At 33.5% G+C, this 19,710-nt stretch overlaps 1 protein-coding gene across 1 annotated transcript; it reads right to left on the bottom strand.

Annotated features, from left to right (window-relative positions):
• Positions 1-16,895: 16,895 nt before the first annotated feature.
• On the bottom strand, positions 16,896-18,235 carry LOC145075383 (polygalacturonase inhibitor-like). Its single transcript, XM_079021648.1, has one exon. It carries the CDS (start codon positions 18,223-18,225, stop codon positions 17,236-17,238), a length of 990 nt encoding a protein of 329 aa, XP_078877774.1. The 5' UTR covers positions 18,226-18,235; the 3' UTR covers positions 16,896-17,235.
• Between the last annotated feature and the right edge of the window lie 1,475 nt (positions 18,236-19,710).

Below are 19,710 nucleotides of genomic sequence, written 5' to 3' on the forward strand. Positions count from 1 at the left end.
TTTAAATGTGTATTTATAGATTTTGAAGAAGCAAAATACAGTACGTCTGTTTTATCTGTAAAACAATTCACTTTTAATTATTCTTTATGTTTATTTTGGTTTTGATTTACGCCCGTTGTTTTTAGATATTGAAACGGACTTCCAATGTATTTCTCCTGTCGTTATTACTGTTTATTAATCATTTATTTTTGACTAAATCTCTATACTAATAAAAGAGTAGCTCTTTTGCCATTTGTCATTATATTAGACATTTTAATTAATGTGTTGCCACTTATCAATTTATTAGTTTTTCATTTTAAATTTATTAGACATCCTTATTAATGTGATTCTATTTTAAATTTTAAATTTTAAATTATTGTTTTCATTAATTCACAAATAAAAAAATATCTAATTTATATTAAAAATTAATTTTATATATTTATTTGAATCAATGATTATAATTTCACATAACTAATAAAAATATCTCTTAAATTAATAATTTATTTAAAATAACTTATTAATAATTTTGAGTTTTTACTATAAAAGTTTAATTAATTTTATAACCGTGGTTCCTACGGGTTATAAACTAGTCTACACGAATAAATGAAAATGTTATTGCCACTTGTCATTCTCTCATTTAATTGGTCAGATGTCATTTTGTTATAATTTTGAGATATATTTATTTTCCACTTGTTATTACTTCATTATTCATTTCCAATATATCATTATTTTAATTTCCATAAATTAAACCTACCATAATGACTATTAATTTCAAATTTGAAATTTGAAATTTCAATTTCAAATAAATTTACACTTTAAACCTTTGTATTTAACATTTTGTTATAATAAATCATTTAGTACCCGGGTCTGAGAATTAAACACATAATTTTAGTTAATTTAGTTTTTGTATGTTTTTTTTCTCATAATTTTCACTTATTTCATATTTCAAATTCAAATAAACTTCTCATTTAATCGCTTCTATTTAACATTATGTTTTAATTAACCCGTATAATATACGGGTCTTACAACTAGTAATTAATATAAAAGGTTAGTATAAATCAAAACAGTTAAAAAGAACTTTCTCTATTAAATAGGCATCATTTTTTGCAACATTTTTTTTACATAGTGATTGTTTACTTTTACTTTATTAGATGATCATTTCAACATTTTTTTACATATGGACCTTTTTTGAAATATTTCCTGAAAACCAGGATCATTTTTGTCAATTTTGAAAAAGAACAAAGGCACCATTTCGGTAATTTTGTATAAGATGAGTATAGTTTTGTAATTTTTTACACACAAACCATTTTTGAAGTTGTTTCTCAAAACATGGACTATTTCTGGCATTTTGGAAAAGTTGCAAACAGGGACCATTTCGATGTCTTTAAAAAATAGTACAGAGCAGGACCGCCTAAAGGGAGTTCAATGTGTGCTTAAGAACAGGGCCTACAAAGATCTAGGGCCCAATTCTTTTTTTTTTTTTTTTTCAGATTTTATATTAGGTTATTTTCAATTTTTTGGCCATGTACGATGTATCAGACGATAAAGGAAACAACGCAAGGGCAATGGGAATTACAAATTAGATGAGCAGGAATCATAAACGTTTGGAGAAAAGGAAACGATGTTTTGGTTCTCGATAATGATGATTACGATTTAGGCATCGGGAAGACAAGGACAAATTGGCGATGGCTAGCAGCTATGGTGTTCTACTACACAATCCTCGATAATAAGAAGGAAATAGCTCAACCAAAGCATTCGGTTTATACTTCTTTCTTTTTAATTCGTTTTTCATAATCTTAAAAAATCAGTGAATCAGAATTCGGAGCCAGGCTTCAAAAAGCTAAAGCAAATTGAAACCAGAAGTGAGGTTTAAAAAATCAGCATCTTGGATCAGGTCTAAGGATGAAAATCAAAAGGTCTCATACATTTTTTATCTATCTGGTATATTTCTGATGTTTAGAAGTGTTTATTTATTCTTTCTAATTATTGTTTTCTTGAACTCAGAAGATTGAAGAAATAATCGGCCCACTGATCAAACTTTGAATTTTAGAAGTTTTTGATTTAAGATGTTCTTGAAGTGTAAAAAATCAAAAGTATTGTACATTTATTTATCAATCTGATAGACTAATACGTTTCTTATATTGTGTAGAAGTAAACCATGTTTTTTTTTTCATTCTTACTGTTTTATGTTGGTGGAGGACAGGGATGGGAGTGGTATAAATCATATTAATTTAATTTTTTCAATTAATAAGTAATAAATAAACAATTAAAAAAGTAAAACTGAAAAGGGAAAGTGTAATAAATTCTTTTCATTTATGTCAGGACGAAAAACACAATAAAGAAATATCATAGGATGGTCCGACAGCAAAAACAAGTTAGTCACCAAACATGTAGTTTTGATCAAACCATAGGGATGATTTTAGTAATTTACTCATATATATATATATATATATATATATATATACATATATATATATATATATATATATATATATATATATATAGAGAGAGAGAGAGGGGAGAAAAAAAGGTAAGTTCAAATGTTTCTCACATCTATTATGTGTTAGAATGCACCAATAATAATTTAGTAAAAATTATATATATATATATATATATATATATATATATATATATATATATATATATATATATATATATATGGGGATAGGGAATATACATTACAGCCCCACCTAAGCTTAGGTACTAAACCTCTAAAATATGTCGTTTTAAAATGCTAAATATACTCGGTTTGGTTTCACTTGGTAAATATATCATTCTCCATAACATTTCTTTCTTTCATTATCGTTTTATCATCTCCGTTTTCTTTCCTCAAGTATCGCTTATTACTTCATCCAAGTGAACATTACTAAACCCTAAACCTAAACCTAAACCCTAAATTTAAACCCTAAACAGTACTAAAGCTAAACCCTAAACCCTAAACCCTAAACCTTAACCCTGAACCCTAAACATAAACCTAAACCCTAAACCCTAAACTCTAAACCCTAAACCCTATTGTGTCGATCTTGAATTTACATCTTAAAGTATTAATCGTGAATCCATTAACCGTAATCTTTATAGAGTAAAACAATGTATTTTCAAGAGGTTTAGTACTTAAGCTTAGGTGGGGCTGTAATATATATTCCCTTTTCCCTATATATATATATATATATATATATATATATATATATATATATATATATATATATATATTAAATGATATCCATACTTATAATTCATTTTTATGGAAACTAATTAAATTCGTCAATATTGTCAACAATAATATTCTTTCAGAATGAATTTTTATCTAGAAGAATGAGAGTGTATTATAATAGAATACACTCTCATTCTTCATATTTCATGCAACTTTATTGTATTTTAAGTGAGTGAGTCCTGAAACAAACAACGAACATAAAAACCTAAGTATGAATTCATTCTAAAAGAATGAGATTGCTGACATTAATGACGAATTTAATTAATTTCCATAAAAAGAGAATTATAATTATGAATATAATTTAATATACATACAATTATATAAATTATTTAATATCTATCTTTAATTAATTAAATAATTATTTAATTTTATTAAATTCATATTAGTGCATTCTAGCACACAATAAATGTAAGAAACACATTAATCTAACTCTCTCTCTCTCTCTCTCTATATATATATATATATATATATATATATATATATATATAGTGTTGTAAAAATCCCGACTAGGTCCCAATTAATCCCTAGGCGCTACTCGACCGACTAAAGGGCGTCTAACAATTAATCATTGCATTCACAATGAGTACGCAGTAGAAACGATCAAATTTTAACACTTTAAAGAAGTTTTATATCAATAGAAACTATTTGAGGTTTGATTAGTGTTGTATTAATTATATGAACCTATTTTGTTATAATATTTATGATATTTACGAACTTTGATATAATATTAATCATATTTAATTGTTTAAAATTCAACAAATTAGCAATTAATGGTATCTGATTAATCCCCGCCTAGCCGGTTAATCTTTTAACCTCTGTCCATCGACTAGCTAACGTCGAGTGTTTTTTACATCCTTTATATATATATATATATATATATATATATATATATATATATATATATATATATATATATATATATATAGCCGTCTACCCACACAATGCGACGGACAACGAATACCTAGTTTCGACATTTAGTTTCATTTGGAAAATATGTTATATTTTAAGGAACACTAGATATATAAATATTGTTATTGATTAGTTTTGTGACAACGAATAATTTTAGCCTTGCGATACATAAGAAATTAAATGTTTAGTGGGCACAAATTATGTTTATTTATTTAGTTATTTATATCACATAATTTATATTTAAGTAATTTGAAATGTTAGACTATTTTTTTCATTTTAATACTACATAAAAAATATTATCAATAAGAGTAACGCAGTTAAGAACCAATGCCACGGAATGGGGGTTGTTGAGTAGTTTTTTTCGACGAATAACTTCATTTTGGAAAACGGTGAATGGTTTTTCTTTTGAATGAGTAGTCTTCTTTCGTGTAATTATTTCATATGCTCTGGGAATTTCCTTTTGAATATTATTTTCATTTTGATGGACGACATGTAGTTTTAGGTTAACTATACCCAACAAAAAACAATGAATCATATTGATTCTTAGATTAACCAAAACAAAAATCTTCTAAAACTTGGGTATTTTGCACGTTAAGGTAATTTTCTTTCGGGGGATGATGGGATAATTTTCCTTTCAATGTTTACTTATTTATTGACTGTTAGGGTTTATGTTGAGAGTTTAGGTTTAGAATTTGAGTATAATGTTTATGGTTTAGATTTAGGGTTTAAGGTTGTAGTTTGAGGGCGGAGTGTTAAGGTTCGTTCTTCGTATGGATGTGTGATATCTGCTAAGATTGGGATTGATAGCAGTGCTAGAAGGCGATCGTCTGTATGAGATGACTTTTAATTCATAATCGGAGTTCAAGAAGTTTTGGCGGGTTCGTGCGATGTGTCAAAGTATTTTGTAAGGATTGATTTCGAGGACGAAATCTAATTTAAGTGGACGAAATCTAATTTAGGGCATTAAAGATTCAAAAGCTTGGTTTTGGGGGATAACCAGGTGTCACGACGTGGCCATAGAGAGGTCACAACGTGACAAGCCATAAGTGAAGAATGCATATTGGGACTATGCTCACGACATGACACATAGGTAGTCACGACGTGAGGAAGGTTGCAACCCCAACCCATGATCTTTTGGGGTTTCTTCTTATTTAAACCCCATTAACTCGATTTTAGGTTTCATTATCAGCCCTCATTACCCTAAAACCTCATAAAACTATAACCCTAATCCCTCTTGATGATTCTTGGCTCATTTTGCTGCTTTTGGTAGCTTGAAGAAGAAGAAGAGAAGTTCTAGAGTGTTGATCCAGCAAAGAAGCATCATCATCCTCTTGTGCACTTTCTGGACCTTTATAAGTGTCCAAGATTCAAACTTTATACTTATGGGTTGCTAGATCTAAGTCCTTGTCCCTTTATCTTCAATTTTGAGCAAGTTGAAGTGATGGGATTCCATAAACTTGGCAACTTTATGGATCCTTGAAGCCTTTTGAGTGTTATTTGGTTTAGATATGGGATTTGGTTGTGATTTGGGAACCTTGCATGAGTTTGGGTCATTTTCTCGGCATTTAATCTAGGTTAGATAGAGGACATGCATGGAGCATGCATGTCGATAAACTTATAATTTTTATGAACCTTCGGAGTCCCTTAAGGATTTCTAGAAAGTCGGAGCGGAATACTTAATAGATTAAGGATCCAAACTATTAGGTTGTTGCTTTAGACTGCAGTCATGATGTGACATAGAGGATGTCACGACGTGACAAAGAAGGAATCTGCGACTATATTGTTCTATTATGCTCATGACGTGACCAAGGAGGGTTCATGTCGTGATGATTTCTAAGTGGGTTGTCCGTGATTGAGTTGGCTGAGTTGGAGCGTGACGAGTTGGAATCAGGGATGAGTGTGTTCTCATGATGTGACCAAGGGTTGGTCACGACGTGAGGATCAATGGTTGATATTGTTGCCTGTTAACTTTGACTTTAAATGATGACTTGTTAACCTGGGTTAACTTTTGGTCAAGATTGTTGGATTCAGATGTAAACTAAGGTTGGACCTTATATGTTTTTATAGGAGTGTTGTAGCATCCGTTGTAGGGCATTGAGTTGTGGTTTAGCTGATTTTGTGAGTAAGGTGAGTCTTCTCCCTATACTTTGTATGATGCTATCAGTCTTTGTGCCTTTTACATTGTATGTTGGGCTGAGCCAGTTTGCATGTTGGGTTGGGCCTATTAGTATGCACGTTGAGATAGACCAATTTGCATGTTGGATTGGGCCTATGTGTATGCTCGGTTGGGACCAACGATATATGGGATTGGGCCTATTATGATGGGTTGTGCCTAATGCACGGGTTGGGCCTGTTGCTATGTATGGTATGTGGTATTATGGGAACCTCACTAAAATTTGTGCTTACGGTTTGTGGTTTAAACATTTTTCAAGTACTTCGAGTTCTAGAGGGAAGAGCCCGGCTTGACAGTACAACATATCCTGATAGCTTTTCCGCACTGATGTTTAAAAAGATACATTTTACTTTGATTGGTTTTGGATCAAATGTTTGTATGGATTTAATGATTTAAAAATGAAATTTTTACTACCATTTTTTGGACGTTACAAGAAAGTATGAGTTCATAGGGTTTTGATGACATAACACTAAAATTTAACAAGGTAATATAATAGCAACATAACCATTAATTCAAAAAACTTATTATATTAAGAACAAATTATTAAAATCGTGCTTATGGTTTGTAAAAATTCTTTGTTTGGTCCTTAATGATTTTTTTTGTTTTTTTTTGCACTCGGATCGTACCTATGTTTTGATTTTTTTTTATTTTCATCCCCCACATATATAAAAAGACTTTAGTGCCCTTGGTATTTTCTTTTTCATATTTTTATTATCTACCGGTTAAAGAAAATGAATTAATTGATTTATAGACAAGTGGGACCCACATTCACTTTGAATGCTACTCCCACCATCAGTCATCGACAACCACCACTAGCCAGTGATATCCACCACCAGCCACCTGAAAATAAAATCAACCAGAAATCTCCCATGGTCACATAACATCAACCATAAAATCTTTGATTTCTAGAACCACCAATTACCACAATCTTCACCCACTTTCCTTGTTTCTTTTCTTTTAAGCCCCCTACAACCCCTTTCACCGACTTTTCCTCTCTCTGTCTCTCATATATCCCTTCAGATCAACAATTAAAAAATAGAAAAGAAGAAGATGGATCTTTTGATTATTGGGTTTTGAGCATTCTAACACTCCTAAGTGTACATGCAACCCTAAATACCTTGGATCTATGTTTTCTCTATTATACATGCAAATATGAACATCCAAGGTATTATCCTAATCTAGCATACAAAACATGAATATAACAAGATAGAATACATACCTCTTTGATGTAGAATGTCTTCATGAAGCTTGAGTGCCTAGTGCCTCAAGTGTGACACCTTAAATGGTTCACACAACACCAAATACACTTGGAATAACTTGAGAGAATTCTACGCTTCATGAAAATCGGCTAGGCCTTCTACTACACACACTAGTGGCCGATTTTGGTCAAGAAAAAGATGCATATATAGTTAGGGTTACACCATGTAAACCCTAATTGACATGGCCTTTCATTTCCATGATCCATGGGTACAAAAACACCATGGAGCATCCATGAAGCATCATATGGGTTTTAGCCCAACTAGATAATCCATGGAGCAATAGCCTACTATATAAGTATGGATGATTTACACAATCAACCCATATATTTAATTAGATTTCTTTTGATCACTTAATTAATCCTAGATTAATTCTTGATCAATACTAATTAAATAATCTTATTATTCTTTTTATTAATATACTAGAACTTATAATATATTAATAACCATAAGTGTCTTATTTCTCTCATTTAGTCTATCCAAGTGCATGATGCCACAACCCAAATGGACCATGTCGGGTCGGGTCAAGTCTTACCAATTATAGTTATGGACTTAGACATTAATCCAACAGTCTCCCACTTGGATAAGTCTAAAACTATTATTGCGTATGACTTCAAGAACCGACGGGCAATCGTAGCTCTCAAAAGCTTTTGTCGAACTCTGACCTTTGTCAATGACTTGTCCATTAGATAAGGGATCATATATTTCTCCATTCTAGATATCATATGGACTGAGACATGGATTATAATCATTCTCTCTGTCCATTTGTTGTTTCCCGATTTCTGATTTATGACGACTGATTAATTGAACAAATCAAATCAGTCCTGGCCCGGCCGATCTCTTCCACTTGTCATCATCAAATCATCGAGGGGCCCACAAATATTGCTTTTATCCCGAAGGTAAAAGGAATGGATAAACTTCGACTCATATGGCTTGTTCTACTACTTGTTGAACCATACACAAAGACACGTTTTATAACACCGAGTTACCGTATGCGTTTTCGTGCAATCAATGTACAACCAACTCATAGTAACAACTCATATCTCTAGGTTTGAAGAATATAAGATATTATCGTCTCATGATCACTCGTGATAAAATCCATGAAGTGATTCCAATGAGCGCGGGTTGAATCCAATACTCAGAACTTATGAGCACTCATGAGTGTTGTAGCCCTTTGTCCAACACCTTAGGCCTCTACAAGCCAACCCATGACAGTCTTAATTCATATCTACTTCCAACATATGACTGACTGTGGATGGTTTGAATAACTTAGTCAACCAGGAAGAATGACCTAGTTATTCTGGAAGTCAAAACATGCAAAATGAAACACAATAATAATCGAATCCAATATGGTCTCAGAACTTATGAATATAAATAAAACACCTTTTATTTATCACCATATGATTACACATTATTCATTGTATACTGTTTCATCTATCAAATTTATTCTTGAATTAAAACAACAGTTGTCCCATGCTCTAAGCATGTATACTATGTTTTCTAAACAGTAGTCATGCCATACACCAAGTATGCATACTATGTTTGTCTATGATCTTTACTTTGTGAAATAGATCAATTGAACACAACTCCAATGATCCTCTTTTCACAGTCTCAAATCCTTACTGTAAATGCAAGAATTCCAAATTCATGTCATTTACTGAAATCTGTTAGATTCTAAACTTATATGCATTGATCCTCTTGTAATGATTATGCACAAAGTCAGAAAGACTTGACAATAAACATTACAGAGCATTCCAAAGGAGATCAACTCCTTGGAAACATCCTTCTTGCAATAAGTTTCCTAATCTTACACATATTGAATAATTTCAAACTTTGAAACATTTCCATATTCCATTTTGACTATCACTTCTGAACAAGAGTTGCCTCCTTACCGATTATGTCAATATGGTCCTTCCAGAATTAACACTATACTTCCAACTGTCCTTGAGCAACCAATCTTTGGTAAACCTTGGATTGTCCTCGACAATTGCTTAATCCTTTTAGTCATGTCCAGTTCTAAAACTTTTCCCTTCTTAATGCCCCAGACATTTGGAAAATTTTAGAAATGATGAATATAGCACATGTAATCGATCCTATATCTGAAGCATATGGGACACGATTCATGATGTCTCACATAAAGACTAAACCAGTCTTTTGCTATAATATTTCCATTTCTATTTTCCAAGTTCTCATAATTCAGATTATGAAAAGGGATGCCGTAATCATAATCAAATTTTAGAATGCAAATAATGGACCCATATATAGAATTTCCTTATGTTGAGCCATTCCAACATGAAATTCATATATATATATATATATATATATATATATATATATATATATATATATATATATATATATATATATATTCTTGACTAACTATGATTAAAAACCTCAATCTAAGCTTATAGATTTGAGATGAAGTATAATTTCCTCTCCCTTAGTTATAGCAAAACAACTTTTCCCCAATTGAAACCTTTTGTTTTCTATAATTAACATTGCTAACTTGCAACATTTATCATAATTATCATGCTCCCACTGACATGATAATTATTAGCATAACACTTATGCTCCCACTAGCTTTGACATATACTCAGAAATCAGCTGGACTTCTAGAAATCAATACTTTTATTGACTTTCTTACCAAAGTTCAAATTTCTGATACTAGATTGCTTTGATAAAACTTTATCAAAATCATACACCTTGCCTTAGATACCACACTTGTGGGTCTAAACAATTTTAAGAACTATGAAAAGGGATGTCGTAATCATAGTCTCGATTGTTTAGACCTTTGCCACTTCTCACAAGTCCATGTTAGTGTGCCGGTAAACCACACACGCTCCACGAACGACTTTGAGAATGCAAATATTACAATTGCTATCTAGCTAAAATCTACTTAGTGAAAGTGTTTCCTCACCATCATTTTCATGAATCAGAGAGAAACCTTATGACACTTAGATTTAATAGTGTATTTGTTCTTATCCGTGTGAATTGTCAAAACCATAGTCACAAGACAAGGATAATGACAAATCCAAACTCATATGGACTGAACTCAATCTAATTTCTTGCCACCTGGCAGCTCAAGGGCTTGCCATTTCTTCCAAGTTGTTGTGCAACCAATTGAGAACTCTAAGAACTCATTTGCAAAGCCAACTTTAATTGGAATGGGCACAGAATATGTCAACACGATAGGTTATGAACCTCAAGTCGTGTGCTAGTGAAGAACTTCAGGTTTTATTCTTGATTAGTTCTTGATACTTTCAAGACCTTTAAGACTCCCACTGTCCTCTTGACATATAAGACTCCCTTGTCAAACATCCAAGAGATAGTGCAGATTCTAATCAAGACAAACACTTCACACAATTGGCCTTAGTTGGTCTTTGTTTTATCCAAAACATCACAACTTACCAATTTCAAATGTACAAGAGTAGAAAACTTTTACTCTTACATTTGACATGTGTTTTAAACCTTCTCTAAGACATGTCACTCAAGTTACAATCTTGGAGTATGACTCTAAGACTTGTAATGGAACGAAGTATGACCCATCTTCTTGATTTAACCATTTCAACAATTCAAGATTCCTCTTCTTAGTCATAAGAATGGACTAAAATTTCCTTAGAGAACTAATTGTGCTATGGTTTCTTAATCATTAAGATGATCACAAAAACTGATACTAAAGTACTCTCCCATCTTTTCAGATTTGAGAAACTTTTATCCTTCTGCCTAAGTTGATTCTTCTTATTCGCTCTGCCTTACATTGGAACCTTTTCCAATGTCTCAGAATTACACTTAAGCTTGTAAGTATAACCATATTTATTGAGCTATAGTAAATTATGACGAATAGTCTTATCTATCTTTTGTGGTGGACTTAACCAGTGCACAAGAATGTGTACTCGACTCCTTAGTCCATTACTTGACTCACACATCCATGTGAACAAGTAATTAATCTTAATTTTCCAATACTTGAAAGTTCTCATTCATCATGCTATACAACTTGCATGATTCCAAGTTCCGGTCCAATTGAAACTTGGGTGATGAGAATCTTTCCTTATTTGGTAAATTTAGACATTACCACAAATGAAAGAATCAATTTCATATTTCCACTCTTGCTATTAATGGAATCATATAAGCAACAAAAATTTCCACAAATGCCATTGTAAGGATATTTTAAAATAAATAAAATCAAAATTTTCCTTTTATTTTAAAACTTTGCGGAAAAACTTATCCTTAGAATCCATATGAAAACTTGTTGTTATCTATTCCTAAGCAATATCTTGTAACTCCTAAGAAGTAGCTCAAGAATCCTATCTTCAAACTATGCGATAGAAATCCATCTACGCGATAAGATTCAGCATATTCTTTCTTTAAGTTTCTTCACTTTTCTTTGATTCTTACAAACATCAATATGTGACCCAGTCACATCATGTATCAAGAATATCATAATAGAAACTTATCAGAGTTAGATAGTGGACTTTTTCCTGAAGTAGAGTCAAACTTATTGACTTTAACATCCTTAGGTAAATTTGGCAGCTTCGCAACCAATGCCCCTTCCTTTGGCAATTTAACATATGGACGCTTTGGTAATGGAACATGGGACTATCACAGACTTAACCTTTCTCTTTACCATTTGGTCAACCTAGTTGACTATGGCCGATCCCTTTCCACTGGGAAGAGAGAGCTTTACTAGATATCCAGTGTCATCATTGTCAATGTCCATAAAGTTTTAGGAAGTTGATCTTAGCAAATATATAAGATCATTAAGGGTCTTGTCATAGTCTATTTCATAGGAATCCCAAAAGAACTCACTATGTGACTTAGAAGGTGATTGAGCCACCAACTTTCTCAAGACTTTGACACCCAACTCTCCCGACTTGTCAATATGTGACTACATCTCCAAGTTGTGATCACACCTAGACCTTGCCTTGCCAATAGGGCTTGAGTGACCTTAAACTTTTTCAAGAACTTGTGGGTTAGGGAGAATAACTGGAGGAGGTGAAAGAAGTATGATTTCCATGGGACATCATCTTCATTTAGGAAAACTTGTTTCAAGATATTTGGGAAGATCATAAATGTCTAAACCAGACATCTTTTGGGAGATATTCAAGATAGTTGATCTAAAGTCCTTAATATGACACCCAATATGAAATATTAAGGCTAGGACCCAACAAACTATTTTATAACTTAGAAGAGGGATGCCGTAATCCAAGCTATAAAATATTTGAAGGTAGGTGAATGACAATTCACCAATTTCCACCAAGATAAACGAAATGTGTTATTAGGTTTTAATTGGATTTGAAACTCCTAGATCTTTTGAGATTCATTGAACTGTTCAATGGCATGTTTCAATCTCAAGTGTGCCCTTCAGGTTTTGTGACTAGGATGCCGAGGATCACAAAACAAGGTGTGAAGTCACCATGCAAATTACTTGATACCCTTAAGTGTTTATCCCTCAATCGATGTGCCGGTTAACCACACACGCTCCATCGATACTATGATAAACATTAAGTTACCCTTTTCCTACCTTGTTAAATACGAGTTAGTGTGCCGGTTAACCACACACGCTCCACTAACCGACTTAAACAAAGTGCAAAGTATAATTTCATGGATTAGCACCTTATTCACATTTTTCCTAAGTAACTAAGATTGGGTATTATTAAGAGTTTAGTTACTTAGTATTTATCATTAATACTTTTAATGAAGGGAGAATTATAGTCCTGTCAAACCCGTTCGGCTAACGACCCTCCACCGGTCAAGGAAGCGGTGGGTGAGAGTGGAATCCCATTAAACTGCCATTTTATAGGCAGTAACCTTATACCCCCTTTATAGACCGGCTTCGTGAATGAGACATACTAACGGTAAGACTGACTTGCTCTTATACATATATATAAATATTATTAACTTATAATATTATAAAGTATAAGGGTTGAATTTTAACTTTTAAAATTCTAAGGGCTAACTTGGAATTAAAGTATTCATAAGAGAAAACTTTACAAATTCCAAAACTTGAGGGAAAGTTTTGAAACTATTCAAAACTAATTAATTCCATAACTTATGTGTTTAAAGTAGTTTTAATCCAAAAACTCTTCAAGTTCCATAACTTGAGGACAAGTTATGGAAGACTTTAAACTAATAAAAGAATTAACTTATCTTTATTTTATAACTTATGGAATTAATTAAGGTTACACATTTTATTACTTAATGAAGTGACTCTTGAACTTCCTTAACTTGAGGACAAGTTATGGAGTCATAAAACCATTCAATGAGACAAGACTCTTCATTTTGTAACCTTTGCCAACTTTTATGAGTTTTATGATACTTAAATGTGACTTTTCATATAACTTGAGGACAAGTTACAAAAACACATTTTAGAATCAACTATTAGATTAAAATGGATTGAAAACACATAATCAATTAACTTTTCTATTAATCTAAGCAACTCGTAAGAACAAGATAATTCAAATCAAACTTTTTCATGTAATTAGCCTAATCACTAAACTAATTCAAAACATGAATCTATTGACAATTATCTTTGAAATTGGATTAGCATGAACATTACCACATCAAAAACAAGTTTATAAGTTCAAAAACAACTTAGGGTAATGTTCCTAGTCCATTTCTAACCAAAAAAGTCAAATATATGCTGTCTGGGGCTCCTACTCGTCGAGTGCATGAACCTACTCGATGAGTAGGATGATTTTACTAATGGACTCGGCGAGTTCATCAGTGGACTCGGCGAGTCCAGTGCCCAGAAAGACAGAGAATCGAGTTTTTCATCATTTTTCAGCAATTTGCATCAAGTATAATTGAAAACTAGCCTAGGCTCTGATACCACTGTTGGGTTTTGAACATTCTAACACTCCTAAGTGTACATGCAACCCTAAATACCTTGGATCTATGTTTTCTCTATTATACATGCAAATATGAACATCCAAGGTATTATCCTAATCTAGCATACAAAACAATGAATTTAACAAGATAGAATACATACCTCTTTGATGTAGAATGTCTTCATGAAGCTTGAGTGCCTAGTGCCTCAAGTGTGACACCTCAAATGGTTCACACAACACCAAATACACTTGGAATAACTTGAGAGAATTCTACACTTCATGAAAATCGGCTATCCCTTCTACTACACACACTAGTGGCCGATTTTGGTCAAGAATAAGATGCATATATAGTTAGGGTTACACCATGTAAACCCTAATTGACATGGCCTTTCATTTCCATGATCCATGGGTATAAAAACACCATGGAGCATCCATGAAGCATCATATGGGTTTTAGCCCAACTAGATAATCCATGGAGCAATAGCCCACTATATAAGTATGGATGATTTACACAATCAACCCATATATTTAATTAGTCTTCTTTTGATCACTTAATTAATCCTAGATTAATTCTTGATCAATACTAATTAAATAATCTTATTATTCTTATTATTAATATATTAGAGCTTATAATATATTAATAACCATAAGTGTCTTATTTCTCTCATTTAGTCTATCCAAGTGCATGATGCCATGCAACCCAAATGGACCATGTCGGGTCGGGTCAAGTCTTACCAATTATAATTATGGGCTTAGACATTAATCCAACATTGATATCCATAGATCTAGGTCTACAACTACTGCAGGAAACCTGCATAAACAGACCAACCAAACACCAAACCCAAGTTCCATAAAATGAAAATTGAAATCGAATTTTAGAAATCAAAATTAAACCTAGGATCGATCTGTAGAGCTAGGTTTGTATGCAGACAGACACACCGATTGCAAAGTTGGGGTTGTAAGGCGGAGTATATGTGAAGCAGAGTAGATGATGGTGGTTGTGGCTAACATTTTTGGAGAAAGGAAGAGGAGGCAGAGAAGTTACGTCTGTACACACAAAAGTATCTAACCTCAAACCTAGAAATCAAATAACTCTTCTGATCCGATGGTGACTTGAGGTGCATGTCAATGTCAACTTTAGAGCTATAGAACTCCGGCAACAACTACTTTAAAGGTGTTGTTTTCCGATGCCTTTGACTTTAAAGATGCAGATCGACAGAGGTTCAAATGGGTGGCTTTTAGGGTTGAGTTACAGAAGAGAATGGGAGAGAAAGATACAAAGTCTAGAAAGGGTGATCGTCGGACATGGAGTGGTCCCCGACAAAGATAAGGTGATGGTCACTGGCTTTCAAGAAAGTATAGATTAAAATGTGAAAGGGAGAGGGAGATCGACGCTTCATTTTAGGGTGGGTCACATGTTTTTTTCTAACTTATAAATAATTTAAAAAAAACATAAAATTAATTTTTTTTTGGAAACGGAAAATAATCATAAAAAGAAACCCAAAACAGCAGCAAGTAGCTGAGCAAGGGAGCAACAAAACAGATCAAAGAGGAAAAGCAAACAATACTACAACATTTTGCTAACGATTTAAACTAAAAAAAGGAAAATGGATAGCAACTCCATTCCGTCCAGCTTTCCATTCCATTCCTCCTGTGTTTGTTCCATTCAAAAATTTGAGCTATAATGGAGTCTGCAGTCTTGGTAGGGTTTACTCCAATCTTTTTAAAAATTCTATCATTCCTGGTCAGCCATATGTTCCAAATGGTAGAGTATACTATCATGCTCAACAGATGCCTTTTCTTGGGACAATTCCCCCATGTTGCAGCAAAATCAATGAGGTCTCTTACATTCCCAAATTGCCTATGTTGAATCCCACACCACCGGAAAATCCAATCGCGAACTGTATTTGAGAATTCACAGCCAATCAGTAAATGGTTAGTGGATTCATCACAGGTACCACACAATGAACAAGTCGTGTTTTGGACCATTATACCCCTCTGAGCTAACGCATCAGCTACTGGAATTCTTTCCATAGCATCCCTCTATATAAAGCATTTGACTTTTAAAGGTATGCTTTTTGACCAACAAATCAAAGGTCCTTTGTATTGGTTGATTTTCATGTCCACCATCCGCCTTAGACTGTTCACAGTGTAGATACCTTCTGAATTGGGTTTGAAATGGAAACCAACTTTGAGTGATTGACTGAGATTAACTGATCCAACCAACTTGTGAAACTCATGTAACTCTAGAAGAGAGACAGCATCAAAAGAGGTGGTTCTCCATTTCCATGCAAACCCGGAACTGCATAATCTATCCATTAGGGAGCATCTTTTAACTGACTCAAGATTGTAGAGTAATGGAAATCTGGCCTGGAGGGGTATCTCCGCACCATGTCTTTCCAATATAGTTATTTTTTATAACAACAAAATCAAAATTTAAAGACACTCTGAATACAAAATAAAAATTAAAGACCGAACATACAATTTTACAAACCATATAAACGATTTCCGTAATTTATTAAAAACATTAATTACTGGGTTTTAATATACACTGTAGTCGGTTGCTTTAGCCTTTAGGATAATGTTCGTCACACATTAGCCACATAATATATTCGTCAAAAATTTATTATTAATTAGAACTTTTTTTTAATCTATTTATGAGCAGAAAGGGGATATCACTTATTTGTTCGTATACATAGATATTAACGCGGGGAACGGGCGGGGAAACGTAGATTCGGTCCCTTGTCAATAAATGCGGCGCTCGTTAATTATTTTGCGATCGAGTCCCTTGTCTTCGCAAGATATTCATATTACACCCAACCATTTAAGGTTGATGGAAGAGCAAGAGATCTACACTTGTCGGCCGGAGTTGATTTAGCTTCAGGTGCACGCCGGCAACGGCGATCCACACAAGCATCGGTTATGAAAATACGACGTGTTTTCAAACGTCTGCAAGTCACCACCTTGAGGTATCTGTCCACACATCCTATTGTAACTCACGTTAAAGTACTGAAAATTTAACCCCGTTAACATCGCCGGAAGACTCCCATAAATCTTGTTGTGATTCAGATCCAACGACGTCAAGCTAGCAGGAAACACTACCTCCGAGATGTTAAACTCGAAGCTGTTCCTCGAAAAGTCAGCTGTTTGGATTGTCTTGTTTGTTCCAAAAAACATGCTTATGTCACCTGTGAGTTGGTTTCTTGAAAAATCGATCGTCGAGAAATTTAAGTAGCCTAATGATTTGGGTATTGTTCCGGTGAGCTGGTTATGTGACAGGTAAAGGTCAGGGACATTTCCGGTGAATGTGCCAAATGATTCAGGGATGACTCCAGTGAGTTTATTCCTGTCCAGGTGTATAGCATTTAAGTTGTTCAGCGTTGCAAGCTCCGGCGGGATAGAACTGGTGAGATCATTGAATGCCAAATCGAGGAAATTTAAGTTTGTGAGCTTGCTAAGGAACGAAGGGACAGGACCTGATAGATTAGTCCAGCTAAGTCTGAGCATGGTGAGGTGGGTGAGTTTAGTAATGGCCGACGGGATTTCTCCGGTGAGGTTAGTGAGTTTTCGTAACACCAAGGTCTGGAGATAGGGGAGATCGCCGACTTCATCTGGGATTTGGCCGGAGATGTTGCCGGAGAAGATGGTGAGGGAGATGATACGGCTGGTGTTTGCATCGCATTCCACATTGTACCATTTACAGCAATCTAAAGTCTTCTGCCAAGAGGCCAAAAGGTAGGGATTTCCGAAGGATTTCTTGATCTTGAAGAGGACATTTTCGTCATCTTTGTTGCAGCGTTGGGAGCGGGATAGGGTGGGGAGGAAGAGAAGGAAGACAAAAGTGATAGAGAAGAAGATTAATTTCGTCATTTTTGGAATATATTTTTTTGTGTATGTGATATTTGTTTTGTGATTTAAATGTTAATTTATAGATTTGAGTAAATTACACGAATGACCCTTATGGTTTGGGGTAATTTGCGTGTTTAGTTTCTAACTTATTTTTTATTTTTTTTTTTAAATTGGAAGGTCCTTGTTATTTGTTTTTGTTACGTGTTTAGTCTCTGTTTTACCTAAAAAAAAATTATTATTAAAATAAGAAAAAATGATGGGGTGAGTAAGGTAAGGTGAGAGAGTGTGGTTGGAGGTGTGTTTATTTAAATAAATTTAAAAAATAAAGGGCAAAATAGTCTTTTTAGGTAAGACAAGGACCAAGCGCATAACAAAAACAAATAGTAGGGACCTTTCGAGTTAAAAAAATAAGTTAGGAATCAAACGCATAAATTACCCTAAACCATAGGGACCATTCGTGTAATTTACTCTATAGATTTTGAAGAGGCAAAATTATGTCATGCGAAAACAATACATTTTTAATTATTATTTATGTTTATTTTGGTTTTGATTTAACCCCGTTGTTTTCAGATATTGGAAATTTGGTATAGAAAATAGAGGAATAAATTATACAAATCGTCTTTTGTATAGGTCTCAAAATGTATGTTTCATCTCTATTTTCAAAAATCAACTCGGACGGTCCATTGTTTGGTTAAAAGTTGCACGCTTCATCCCCTTTTAGTTTAAATCTATATGCTTATCCCTTGTGACACTTGAAAAGACAATATTGCCCTTGTTTGTTTTCTTTTTGATTGTTTATTTTTTTTATTAATTATAATATTTAAAAAATAAAGTGGACCTCCCTCTCTCTCTCTCTCTCTGGTATTAAAGTAAAAGACAAAAATAGCTTCGGTTAACACAATAAGGTCTCTGTCTGTTGATGACCCTCATGGAAATGCAATAATAAGGTTGAACATTTTGAAGGAATTTCATTTGGCCATTAAAAGTTTTATGAAGACATCAGTGGTTGAACTGGTTGAGGAGAAAATAACCGATTTTCAGGAAGATTTTGAAGAATTTGAGAAGTTTGGATTCAATCTCTCTAGAGAAGAAAGCACAAGAGGTGGAATTGAAGTTTGGAGCTGAATATGATCGAGGTATAGCTGGAGCCGGAGCCTCCATACACACACACACCCCTATTGTAGCACTGTAAAGTACCAATCATTGCCATCATCACCATCTTGTAATCTCTTCTGTCATTCAACCGTCATCTTTACCGTGAGTTACCTTTAACCAACGAACACAACTCTTGGAGACCTTCATCTATACCCAAAATTCACTACTACAACAACCACCCTTATATCTACCCAAAAACAACCACTATTAACACCTACACATATCCCACCATCATCACCCCCTTCTATAATCACATCCAACCATAAACTAACCATCACAGACTTACCAAGCGAGCACCTTATGCAAATGTGTTAATACACACACACATAAAAGGAAAAAAAAATCCCATGT

Source organism: Lactuca serriola, chromosome 9 (assembly GCF_051521515.1).
Source record: "Lactuca serriola cultivar US96UC23 chromosome 9, Lser_US96UC23_V15, whole genome shotgun sequence".
NCBI classification, from domain to species: domain Eukaryota; kingdom Viridiplantae; phylum Streptophyta; class Magnoliopsida; order Asterales; family Asteraceae; genus Lactuca; species Lactuca serriola.